A 14054-nucleotide genomic window follows, 5' to 3' on the forward strand; every position below is an offset into this window, starting at 1 on the left:
TCAAGGTAAATGATGTAGTGAAAATTCTGATGGGGACGACTTGGAACATGGAAAATGTCAATAACACCTGTTCCCAACTCAAATAACACATCAATCAATCAATAAATCAACCAATCAATCAATAAATCAATAAATTAATCAATTAATCAATCAATAAATCAATCAGAACTCATGGCAACCTGCAAAACGTTTGTGATCCAGTTTTGGGCCACCCATAATATTTTATGAAAAAGGTGAGCCCTGCCTGGAGACCTTAATTGGTTGTTAAATAAATAGTCAAGTCAATAGTCATAGTCTATAGCTGTTATAGGCTATATGAGTGACTGGAAATAAACAAAAAACTAAATACAGTTGGTTGGAGCTCCTGGTGCATGGTGTGAGATCGTGTGATCCTCCTGCTGCCAGTTGAAGTTCACACCTGGTGTGGTCCTGAATGGCTGCTGCAGGCCATACTGAATAACTGCTAGCTTGCATGTGCCGACATGTGCTGACCCGCAGCTGACCTCATCACATTTGTTTTCGTTTTTAGCCCAAGGAGTGACCCGAGGCTCAGGCGGCCTAGCTAAATCATTAGAGCACCCTGGGCTACATAGGTCTAATATGTGCAAAATGTTACACTTTTAGACAAAGCGCAAAATCACCATTCTCTCTCCCTATCCTACTAGAAGTATAAAATTAGTCACCTTCCATTTCAGTCGGGGTAACAGGGCGTTGTTTCTTCTATTGGGCCACTGTCCCATGCAATGGGTAGTCTGTAATAATTCATTTTATTTTAGTTTATTTTTCTGAAATATAAAAAGCTGTGCATATCCACGAGTTGCCGTGCATGCCTATTCCCACTATACTGAGGAAGAAATGCCACTTGACAGTTTTCTAATCAGCCACACACACACACACACACACACACACACACACACACACACACACACACACACACACACACACACACACACACACACACACACACACACACACACACACACACACACACACACACACACACACACAAACAAACATGTTTAAATTACTCCTAAACATTTTGCAAAACATCACACACTCTCCTATCCTCCTGGTGGAGACCATGTGCCCAGAAGGGCACTTTTTCTAGTTAATTTCTGCATCTCTTATAGGGCCCATTTAACTATATAATGCTAAATTTGGATGGCAAAAATGGCAGGAATTGCCTGTCATAATTTGACCCCCAGTATTAGGATGTTGATATATGCATTCATCAGCCAACACTCCCCACTGACATGTAGTTACCCCCACCCCCAGAGAGGACGTACAGGGCCTTAGTCCTACTCCTCCTCAGAGTCCTCACAGCCAACACTCCCCACTGACATGTAGTTACCCCCACCCCCAGAGAGGACGTACAGGGCCTTAGTCCTACTCCTCCTCAGAGTCCTCACAGCCAACACTCCCCACTGACATGTAGTTACCCCCACCCCCAGAGAGGACGTACAGGGCCTTAGTCCTACTCCTCCTCAGAGTCCTCACAGCCAACACTCCCCACTGACATGTAGTTACCCCCACCCCCAGAGAGGACGTACAGGGCCTTAGTCCTACTCCTCCTCAGAGTCCTCACAGCCAACACTCCCCACTGACATGTAGTTACCCCCCCACCCCCCAGAGAGGACGTATAGGGCCTTAGTCATACTCCTCCTCCCAGCCAACACTCCCCACTGTCCCACTGACATGTAGTTGATTTACATCAAAAGGGCATGTGAGCTCACACGTGGATTTCATTGATAAACATGGACAATTCGTGGACATTTAAAAGGACAGCAATTCAATTCAAAGGGCTTTATTGGCATGAGAAAACATACGTTTACATTGCCAAAGCAGAAAGAACAAGGACATTTCATAATTCACGTTAATAATTATTTGTGTTACCAATTACCATTATTTGTTTTGTGTGAATTCATTTACAGTTTTTCACGATGTCTGACTCACACTGTAAATAAAAAGCCCTTCTTGTTGTGAGCATCACTTAATTGGAGCGTTGTCTCTTCTGCATCAAATGAAGGTTTTAGGGGCAGTTATACCAACTATTCACCCGAGGGCGCTGTTGTATCCCCTTGTGTGTCCCACTCCCAATCCCATGTGACCGCTGACTGTAGAGAGGCGGGGCTATCGTAACAATTTAGATGCTGTAGTAATAAAGTGTCCAACTCCACTGGAACTGCAGCTGCATCCGAGACGACTGGCATTGCATGGACGCTTTTCTTCGCTCGCCAGATGGCAAATAGATAAGAAGTATACATCTCGCTTTAATGACAGTACTGTATACCAACCAACGGAGAGGCTGCCATAAAAACAGGACTTGTTCAACAGAGCACAACACATTCTTAAGAGGTGCGTAGCTGCTGTATAGGACATTTATTTTAGAGAAATATAAAACCATCCTTCTGTAGGCATAAGTTAACATAACGTGTTAAAATGTGGGGTTGTTTATTTGTGTAGTAGAATGGTAGCGGGTTTTTTTTTCGGACATTCTGTCTGTGTTGTTGTTGCATGCAATGCAACATGAGCTGACAACAAACTATAGGTGATGTTTTATGAGGCTACGACATTATAGTTTATGGACTGAGGCGATGCGGTGTTGCTAGGAGACCCTGCATTGACAGCTCGGTCGGTTGGAGATGTTAAAGTGATGTAGTGAATGATAGCCGACACAGACAGAGACCGTTCCGTATTGTTATTGGCAAGCTGTCACGGTTAGCCTGGTTTATGGGTGCATGCTGGTGTGTTGTTGCATGCACATATGCAGCATGACGACAATAGCAGATCTAGCCTATATTATACAAGCTCACAACGTGAGGCGTTGTGACCTTATAGCCTTATAGATCTGCTATTTACTGAACACACAACTGTAGCCTGCTACGTCTTTACCGCAGTCAACTGAGGCTTTGTTTATAGTCTTCATGGTAGCCCCTTTCAGAACGCTTTTTTTGGTATTTCCCCAAATACAAAAAAGGTATTCATGGAGTTCCAATTCCGAAAGTACACCTTTTATAGCATATGGCTAATCCTAATCCATGTTGCTACATGTCTCTATCCAGTGCACCTGTCGGGATACATGCAGAGTGGATAGCCTACCTACACATAGGCTAGTGTGAATGTCTGAAGTAACATGATTTGAATATGCAAGGTGCATCATTATGCCCTATAAGTCCATGTAGGGCTGGGCACCTCTGGTCCATGACACTGACACATAAAATAAATAAAAATCTTATCTAAATAAAGACTCTATCAGACCTATGTTCAAGAATTCTTTAGATGACGTCAGAGCGTCTCCCACATTCTTTATCTTATTTTATAATAGCCAATTTAACATTGAGGGGCACAAGGTAGTTTAGGTTACTTTTTATGCACTACAATAGGCAAATTATAGTTCTTAAATGACACCATAATAGTTCTCCACCATATGTTCTCAAAGACACCATAAGCCATAACTGAGTGTAAAGATCAGACCCATCTGAACTGAGTGGTACTGTACTGTATTGTACAAGCCCTCATCCCGTGTGTGTGTGTGTGTGTGTGTGTGTGTGTGTGACACACAATGGCTGCTAAATACTCAGCTTCCAGTTCCCATCATGTACCTGTGCACAGCAGTGCCACTTTGTCACCTGTTGGTACCCTCCTAGACAGACAGACACACCCCGTGGGCACACTGGACGCGTCCGGAGCGTCAGATGAAGCTGAAGCCCTTCTTCTTCGTGGGGTTTTTAGACAGCTGGTGGATGGAAAAGAAGCTCCACCTCCACCAGAGCGCGTCCGTGAAGCTGTCCGTCGCGTCCATCGGGCGCGGAGGTGGAGCTTCTTTTCCATCCACCAGTTGTCTTAAAAACCCCACGAAGAAGAAGGGCTTCAGCTTCATCTGACGCTCCTGACGCGTCCAGTGTGCCCACGGGGACAGGGAGCCTAAACATGGGGACACACCCATGTTGTACTCTGTTACAGACCTCCGGGTCCAATTGGAACGCCCCAGGAACCCTCAGGGTCCCTGCCTGGACCCTGCTTTGAGAACCACTGCAGTAGCAGGCTAACACTCCATGTATGTTGTCGTGAAGCCGAAACTATATTGTGAAAGGAGGGCGCTATGCTTGTTGTAGTTCAAAATACACTCTGTTGGCCTGGAAACCTCATTGTGTCAAACTGTTACTTTTCAGGATTCAAATTCATGAGCTTGTACATCAGCTGAATGCTTTTGTGTGATGCATAGTGTGATCATGTTGTAGGGCATTCATTTATGGGTGTAAAAAACTAGAATATGGAGATAACAGGTTTCTGTTCGACAGAAACGATATATAAAGTCAATACATTATTGGCCACATTTGACTGACTTCGAAGCAGAGAGAGACACCTTCAAGTAGAGCTGCACGATTCTTGCTCAAATGTAAATATCGATTCTCATACCATTCTCTTTTTTTTCTCCATGAAAATATACATTGTCTTTAGTCTGTAGTTGCTGAACATTACTACATATAAAATGTGGTAAATGTGTCTCTCTCTTGTAGCAAAAACATTAGCGTAACTAAAATGAATTGGACAGAAAACAAGTGCTGCACAATTAGCTAAAAATGTAGAAATGAGATCACCTATAGGTGTCTGAATCTAGATCGCAATCTTTTTTCCATTTATCGTGCAGCACTACCTTCAAGTTCACTTTATCCTCTCTCTCTCCCATGTGTCAGTGGCTGTCGCCCGCCCCGGCGGCCAAGCCACCTGAAGGTCACTGACGGATGGATCGATAGCCTGAGCTCCCTCAGGACCGCATTTACACGCACGCAGCCACGCACGCACGCACACACACACACACACACACACACACACACACACACACACACACACACACACACACACACACACACACACACACACACACACACACACACACACACACACACACACACACACACACACACACACACACACACACACACACACACACACACACACACACAGCAGGCAGCAGTGTGCCTGGCTAGATACCTTGTACACTGTCTGTAGTTAGACCTTTTACAGTACGTGTACAACTTGTACTACAAGTTCTCCAATCTCCAAATTAATCCTATAAGGACCCTGGGGCCTCTCCATCGTCATGAGTGATAGGGTTTCAGTTCAGACCGTGTGTTATCAGCAGCTTGGGATTCGGGGTGCCTCAAGGCTGACCTGTCTTTCACTTTCAGTCTTGTTATGTCTGGTATAATGTTACGCAGCAGACCGGAGGGGGAGGGCTATCAGATTCAGGTGTGTGTAGCACTTTTATGTCAAGGTTGTTACTACATCAGAAGGACTCGAGTGTAATGCTGGATTCTGGATGGAGTCCAAGCTTGATGCGAGGAGGGCTGAAATCCCTTCCTCTGAGTCTGAACCTCTACCAATATTGACGTCAGACTTTGGTGCTCTGTTATACGAGTCCGGCATCCCGTGTTGAAGACCCAATATGGTTAGTCTAGAGAGGGTGAAGAAATAGTCTACAAAAACACTCCTTGGGCTAAAAACAGCCATAGGTACTAGTGTACAAATGTGCTGACCTCATCACATTTGTGATGACGGCTATGGCCGTTTTCCTCCCAAGGAGTGTTTTTTGTGCAAAACGAATGCTTCCAGGGTGACGAAGATTATGTGCATTGGCGTAGCGGTGGCGAGGGTAAAAAACGCCACTATGTGGCTTTTGACACATTAGTTACATCACCGGTGCACACACACACACACACACACACACACACACACACACACACACACACACACAATGCACAGGAGGAGGACGCTGTCTGTCAGGCAGAGGCAAGCTGGTTAAATCATGAACGGATTGACTATAAAGCTGCTCTCTCTCCCCTCAGGCTGATGCATGGGCCCAGTGTGCACACTACAGTTCTACCCCACCACCTCCACCCTGCTGTGCATGGGCCCAGTGTGCACACTACAGTTCTACCCCACCACCTCCACCCTGCTGCCGGGGCATGCCTTCTGAACCCAGCCTCAGGTAAGCTGACCTGCTTCACCCATGTGTAACAGTGTGGTGGTGTTGTTTTTGGCAGCGAGCAATTTTTTTAATTTTAGTTTGTCATAGTCTTATCTCTTCAATAGTTTTCATTTCGTTTTAGTGTTAGTCTAGTTTTAGTCGACTAAATATAATATTTTAGTCGACTAAATATACACTTGATTTAGTCGACTAAAATTAATTTTGGTGGCGGTGGCTCAAGGGTAGAGTGGCTGGATGGTAACTGACCAACGGCCACAATGATTCATTATATAGTCTAATGGCCCTTGGGATAAAGGAGTTCTTAAGTCTATCTGTGCTACATGTCTGGGATAAAAACCTGTTACTGAATTTGCTCTTCTTGTCAGGGTGCGTTCAGAGGACCCAAAAACAGTATGACCAAAAGGCAGGATTCACAGTTCAGGAAGTTTATTAAACTAAAACTTAAACTTCCCATAAAATGGGGCAGGCAAAATAAGGACACAGTATACGATCTGACAAGGAACTGAACAAACTGGGGTATATAAATAGACAACGACTAACTAGACACAGGTGAACTCAAAATACAATCAAACACAGGATAGGCTAACGGGACTAAGAGGACACAGGTGAAAACACTGACGCATCACAATGTAGGTGAGACAAGGTAGGGAACAGTAACTAGGCAGACAGGAAACACTAGGGACCATACTACAAAATAAGATACACAAAACCAACAGAGTAACAGAAAACCAAACAGAACAGGAAGACAAGGCAAAATACGGAACATACAGAGAATAACAGAATAAGTGCAGTATTAGTAAACAAGTACAAATGCAAGAATAGTAACAACAACTTCCTTTCTTGACTTAAGCAAATACAGAACATAAATCAACCACATAACCATTAAGGTCAAGCCAAATATTAGTCCAGTGGTTTGGACCTCAGTCAATGCTCAAATTCAAAGGCAGAGGAGCGAGGCGTGACACTTCTGAGAATAAAGTGCTGTGTGCAGTGGGTGACTAACATCGTCCAGGATGGCTAGTGTCTTGGCCAGAGTCCTCTTCTCTGCCATCACCACCACAGAGTCAGGCTTGGTCCCTGTCACCTTGCCTGTTCGCTTAATCAGTCTGTCTGGCTGTGTCCCTCTGTCTGTTGTTGGAGACCACTGACTGATAAAACATCTGCAGGAGCTTCCTGCTGATGTTGAAAGAGGCCAGTGTCCTCAGGAAATACATCCTACTCTGACCCTTCTTATACAGACGGTTTGTGTTGACTGACCAGTCCAGCTTATGGTCAAGCTCCAGGCCCAGGAACATGTATGACTTGACCCTCAGACCGCCTCGACCCCGATGGAAACGGGCTGAGGGGTGGGGTGGGGGGGGGGGGGGGGGGCTCTCCAGAAGTCAATCGCGTTCTCCCATTTGTTTTGGAGACATTGAGCTGAAGCCGGTTCAGGTGACTCCAGTCCACAAAGTCCTCAATCACTTTCCTATACCCCCCCCCTTGAGCTTGTAGATCTGCTATTTTCAGCATGCAACCAAGTGTAAAATTACGTATACTGGATCTCTTAGTTTTTATTTGTTGACGAAATTGTCAGTATAATTATTTAGTCATAGCTTAGTTTCCATTTAGTTTTCGTCAGTGGAAAAAAGGTAGTCGACGAACATTTTTCGTCTTAGTTTTAGTCGAGGAAATCAACACTGCTGTGTGTGTGTGTGTGTGTGTGTGTGTGTGTGTGGTCCTCAAACAGTCTTCATTTTTTCATGGATCGTCCATAACTCTCAGAGTTACCTGTAAAGCGTCCATTTGATACACCGATGAAGGCCTGACGGCATGAGTAGCCGAAACAACTCTTTGTTTGTCTGAGATGAGATCACTGCTGCAGTATACCCATTTAGGACGGGCCCGATGCAAAAAAAAATCTTCTTCTAAATCCTGAACTAAGTTTTATGAATTCTTTCAAATATTAATTCAAACATTTATGCTGCTAATATACTGCACACGAAAAATTACCTTGAGTGCTGTGACTGTTTCTATTGTCCACCACCCCTCAAGAAACCATGAGCCCCCCCCCCCCCCCCCCCCCCCACACACACACACACACACACACACACACACACACACACACACACACACACACACAGAGCCAGCGCAGTGAGCATACCATCCATTTAACAGTGTTGCTCAGAGATGTGTGGCACACCCATTATGTGGCCTACAGAAATGCACCAAGTCAAATTCCTGAAAATCTGCGGCAATAAATAAATTCTGATCCATGGCTCCCTCCTCCCCTCCATCACATTTCTCATGCACTCTGTCTCTCTCTCTCTCTCTCTCTCTCTCTCTCTCTCTCTCTCTCTCTGACTCATTAACCCATTCTGACCGGGCACCCATTTTGGTGTTAGCATCATGTTACGCTTTATGTATTGAAAAATAGCAGACCTACAAGCTCATATCGCGCCACCGAGTGGCGCGCTACGAGCTTGTAGGTCTGCTATTTTTTTAAAATTCGAAGAACGACTGACATTTTTAAAAATCTGATCCCAGGTCAGAATGGGGTTAATCAGACCAGTGTGTGTCCCGTGGAAACCTCGTATGAATCTGATCTCAGGTCAGAATGGGTTAAATTCAGTCAATAATTTGCTAGCTTCATCCTGAGCCTGTCATCTCTGCCTCTTGGCTCCTTCTCCTTTGATATAGTCCATCCACCAAACACACACACACACACACACACACACACACACACACACACACACACACACACACACACACACACACACACACACACAATAGCACCTAAAGTGACAGACAGTGAAAACATCAAGTGGACAGACTACAGAGTCAGATTTTTTTGCCTCGGGTCTAAATGGGTTAAGGAGATGGTTGGTGTTTTATGTTATTTAGGAGACATTCAAATGTCCTTTTTATATAATTAGCTTCTTTTGCTTAATGTTTTATGTAAAGCACATTGACTTGCCTTGTTGTTGAGAAATGTGCCTTGCCTTGTGTAGTAGTGCCCGGAATAGGTACTATTTTGTATAGCTAATCTAATTGACAGACAGGCAGGCAGCCAGGATGACGGATCCCGTTAGACAGACAGGCAGGCAGCCAGGAAGACAGACGGGCATGCAGCCAGGAACTGACAGATCCAGTCAGACAGGGAGCCCGCTAGCCAAGTGGTCCAGGCGCATGCCACATATTGGCATTGGCCTGACAGTGCGTCGCGTGTTCGAGTCCCATGACGACCTTTAATTGCTGCATGTCTCTCCCCTTCTCTCTCTACTGTACCTCTTTCCTGCCCATCTTCACTTGATACTTGGCCTAGCGATTCAGGGCTGGTGTCTCCAGCCCTGAATCGCTACCATTAAAAACATATTTCCTGACGTTTCAGGTCTGTTGACTCTGCCTATGGCCACGTCAGTCTCGATCTGAAGTCTGATCGCAGCAGCTGATTGGCCATCAGCCCTGTCACTCGACAGAGTCAAACAACAAACATGGCTGCCCCCACTGCAGTGTCTCGCAACCGTATCAATCTGGCTATTAAATCGACTTATGATAAACGGTTTCTTTACAGAAAGGTTTTATAAACATCATCATCCGACATATTTACTGCTTTTGTTTACATGCTAGTAGTGCTCGTTGACTGTGTTTGTTTGGTTAGCAACCGGGTTAGCTATAGCCACATGATTGACAACAACGTCATCTGATTGGTTGGTATGAACCGATCGCCGAAGACTGCCGCTTTGACAATTAACTCCCATTCCAGAAACTGCTGCCGTGGGGAGGGCTTTCAGTCTGAATAATGCAGTGAAAATAAATGAAAATTCAGACTGAGTGTCAGGCTACTTGATACTATCAATAAAGGCAGAAAAGCAATAAAAATAAAGATCCAGTTAGACAGACAGGCAGGCAGCCAGGAAGACAGACCCAGTTAGACAGATGGAGAAGAGATGGCTCCCAGGCTTACTTATACTGACGCTGGTTGTCCTTGTGTGGCAGTAGGCTACTGTCGTAGTACTGTGCTTAAGTAAAACATTTTGGTATTTATTTTGTACTTTACTTGAGAATTTCCAATACTGTCCTTGTGTAGCAGCGCCAAGAGGCGGCAAGATGCCGCCTATAGGCGTCTCTCTTCCGAGTTTTTAGACAACTGGTGGATGGAATTGACGCTCGCTTGCGGCTGCAAGTTGACGCGTAGGCAAAGTGTTTCTGTTTTTTTGCCGACGCGTCAAGTTGCAGCCGCTCGCAGGCGTCATTTCTATCCAACAGATTTTTAAAAAAACAAGAAGAGACGCCAGCTCTAGGTGCTTTCTCGCCGCCTCTTGACGCGTCGCGTATGTCTGGGTACACTGTCACTGATGCTGGTTTGTTCTTGTGTGGCAGTGCTGGGGAGATGCTGACAGGACAGAGCCTTACGGTACTGACGCTGGTTTGTTCTTGTGTAGCAGTGCTGGGGAGACGCTGACAGGGCAGAGACTCTGCCAGTCTAAATCCCACCAGGACGCCGTCCTCGCCGCCCTCAACCAGCAGAGGAAGGACGGCCTTCTCTGCGATGTCACGCTGGTCGCAGGCGACCACAAGTTCCACGCCCACAAAGCCGTCTTGGCGGCGTGCAGCGATTACTTCCGGGTGAGTTGAACCACATGTAACAACCGTTTTATTCCCCATTTGCTTCATCATCAATACTAGGAGCAATACAAGTAAGAATTTACAGGAAAAATCCCATCATGCACCATCTCAGTCTCAACCAATGGCACGTCTCCCACCCAATCACGCCGGCCAACCACAATTTGCGTCCTCAGTACATCTGCCTTCTGTGTTTACGCACCTTTTTGTCTTCAATGTTTGTGTTTACACAAATACTCAAAGCTGGGCATAGGAGGGGCTGGCGCCCCTCAAAAAGAAGTGGCTGGTCATATATTTTGGCAAGCTAGAAGAGTTGTCTAGGTCCATGCAGGCTCTTTCCCCAAAATATGGCAGCCGCGATGATTACTCATCGCTCCAATAAACAGCAGCGACCAATGACAGAGGTATCTTACTCTCATAAGTATATCTTTGCTCCAACCAGCACCCTGTCAAAAGAAGATAGGCGCGCACACACACACACACACACACACACACACACACACAAACCCTGGCAAAGGCCACCATGGGGACTGATGAGTTGTGGTTCTGGAACACTGAGCAGATTAGGAAGTGGAAATCATATTAATCCCATGCTAACCAGAGACAGATTACAGTCCAAGTTCCACATGGGAAGCAGGGATTATTCCTGGTGTGTGTGTGTGTGTGTGTGTACAGCGTTGACAAGTAATTAAGTAAATGCACTCAAGTAAGGTACAATTTTTGAGGTACTTTTACTTTACCCTAGTATAGATCGATTATATTTTTTACAAACATGAGACTGGTCGCACGGGTGATCAATTCCCAACAGATCTCCAAACCTATTGTTTTGGGGAGCGCTGGTTTCAGTTCATTCAACCTCTTTGTGTGTTGGCTAGTGAGGTGCACCCTATAGGAGACAGTTATAATTCATTGTGTGTTGGCTAGTGAGGTGCACCCTATAGGAGAGACAGTTATAATTATTTGTGTGTTGGCTAGTGAGGTGCACCCTATAGGAGAGACAGTTATAATTCATTGCACAGCAGTACTTACTGCACGCAGAGAACAGCTGATATACAAGCTCACATCGCATCGCGGATGCGACTGTTGTGAGCGTAGAGGTCTGGGTGCGCGACACCAACGCGGGACGGAGCATAAACTATATCCGATGGGCTGCAGGTGTGCGTGCAGCCATGCACAAAACGGGCTCTGCTGCCGTGATCATGAGCACGCACACCTCCCATTCTTATGACAGCGAACGTATACGGTGTGGGTTTTGAATTGCTATTATTGTTCACACACAACGGAAACCAAGGATTATATATTTCAAGAGTGAGAGAATGCAATAAAAACCCTAATCATTCTTCCTCCACACTGGGAGAAAAACAGCATCTCAAAATGAGTTTTTTACACGTGAGTGCAGTTAGAACTTTCTGTTGCATCTCATGAAGAGGTTCTTGTGCTGCCGGCCGGCCTGCGCGCGCATGCTGGTGCTTATCAGTGTGACGTCGTCTGATAAGGCGTCTATTTGACCATTTATCAATAGTTTATACTTCATACTCCACGACATCTCAGAGAAAGATATTGTGCTTTTTACTTCACTATAATTATTTGAAAATCTTACTTGCTGTTTAGTTTACATTAAGCCATTTAATAAGCCATAAGCCATTTCTTTGTGACTTGTGCTTGTAGATCGGCTATATTTGAAACAAAGTTTGTAAAAAATTGAAATATTTGATAACTTTTACATTGTACTTGGACCGCCAGTGTGACATGCATTTACAGTATGTCCATGGTCCCCCAATTGATGGCATTTCTGTCTCTGGGACCCCCACTTTATATTGTAAAATCAATGTTAATTTAACTCTGAGAGTGTACAAACTATGATTTAGCTGGGGACCCCCTGGAACTCTCAAGGACCCCTGGGGGTCCCCATAACCCACTTTGGGAACAGCTGCTAGAAGCTATTTTGGGAGAAGAGATGGAGCGTAAATATAACATTGCTGTGGTTATGATGATGAAATAAATATATTGTAATTGTCTCATCTTGGTAGCCCACCAGAATGTAATTCAGCTAGCTCATTTGCTCAACAGTTGTACCTGATTGATTGATTATTATTGTATAATTAACAGTTTGTATAGTATGGGTCCAGTTCAAAAAATATATCATATACAGGGTTAGAAAAAGGAAAACTATTTACAGTATAGAAAGAAGGGGCTGTGGTCACTGTGTTCATTGTTTTTAATATCACTAAGAACAGATTAATCGCTAAGAACAGATCGCTAAGAACAGATTCATAAGTAATTTTCTATCATGTCCTATGACAAGTCATGATATACATATGAATATCAAATTCAACAACATTTAGGACAATGAAAATGCCATCGTGATTCATCTCCATCCAATGTACAGGCTGTACAGCAGCTTGCAGTCTGTTCCATAGCTGGTTTACCTGGGGGGGAAAAACAACACCATTGCTAATTAGTTATGTAACTTTTGCAACTTCATGGGGATTAGCATAACATTGCTCATGATAAAACCATACCAGCTATCGCTGCACCGAGTGTTGTGTTCTCTAATTGGACCCTCGTCTGGTTCTGACAGAAAGGTAGTGTGTGCAGGCTGGGTGGTGTGTGGTTCTGACAGACAGGTAGTGTGTGCAGGCTGGGTGGTGTGTGGTTCTGACAGACGGGTAGTGTGTGCAGGCTGGGTGGTGTGTGGTTCTGACAGACGGGTAGTGTGTGCAGGCTGGGTGGTGTGTGGTTCTGACAGACGGGTAGTGTGTGCAGGCTGGGTGGTGTGTGGTTCTGACAGACGGGTAGTGTGTGCAGGCTGGGTGGTGTGTGGTTCTGACAGACGGGTAGTGTGTGCAGGCTGGGTGGTGTGTGGTTCTGACAGACGGGTAGTGTGTGCAGGCTGGGTGGTGTGTTTTTCTGACAGACAGGTAGTGTGTGCAGGCTGGGTGGTGTGTGGTTCTGACAGACAGGTAGTGTGTGCAGGCTGGGTGGTGTTTGGTTCTGACAGACGGGTAGTGTGTGCAGGCTGGGTGGTGTGTGGTTCTGACAGACAGGTAGTGTGTGCAGGCTGGGTGGTGTGTGGTTCTGACAGACAGGTAGTGTGTGCAGGCTGGGTGGTGTGTGGTTCTGACAGACAGGTAGTGTGTGCAGGCTGGGTGGTGTGTGGTTCTGACAGACAGGTAGAGGTGTGCAGGCTGGGTGGTGTGTGGTTCTGACAGACAGGTAGTGTGTGCAGGCTGGGTGGTGTGTGGTTCTGACAGACTGGTAGTGTGTGCAGGCTGGGTGGTGTGTGGTTCTGACAGACAGGTAGTGTGTGCAGGCTGGGTGGTGTGTGGTTCTGACAGACAGGTAGTGTGTGCAGGCTGGGTGGTGTGTGGTTCTGACAGACAGGTAGTGTGTGCAGGCTGGGTGGTGTGTGGTTCTGACAGACAGGTAGTGTTTGCAGGCTGGGTGGTGTGTGGTT

At 45.6% G+C, this 14054-nt stretch overlaps 1 protein-coding gene across 2 annotated transcripts in view; it reads left to right on the forward strand.

The window, feature by feature from the left end:
• Positions 1-2186: 2186 nt before the first annotated feature.
• The window catches only part of klhl32 (kelch-like family member 32), a 52578-nt gene continuing 40710 nt past the window's right edge, over positions 2187-14054 (forward strand). Inside the window, exons 1-3 of one of the 2 annotated variants that reach the window (XM_080768698.1) lie at positions 2187-2355; positions 5850-5992; positions 10417-10600. In XM_080768698.1, coding sequence (XP_080624824.1) covers positions 5970-5992; positions 10417-10600 — 207 coding nt within the window. In that variant the 5' untranslated portion in view covers positions 2187-2355; positions 5850-5969. The remainder of the gene's footprint in view (positions 2356-5849; positions 5993-10416; positions 10601-14054) is intronic. The other variant, XM_080768699.1, reaches the window with a different exon arrangement.

Source organism: Protomyctophum bolini (genome assembly GCF_963924005.1).
Source record: "Protomyctophum bolini genome assembly, chromosome: 7".
Lineage (NCBI taxonomy): Eukaryota > Metazoa > Chordata > Actinopteri > Myctophiformes > Myctophidae > Protomyctophum > Protomyctophum bolini.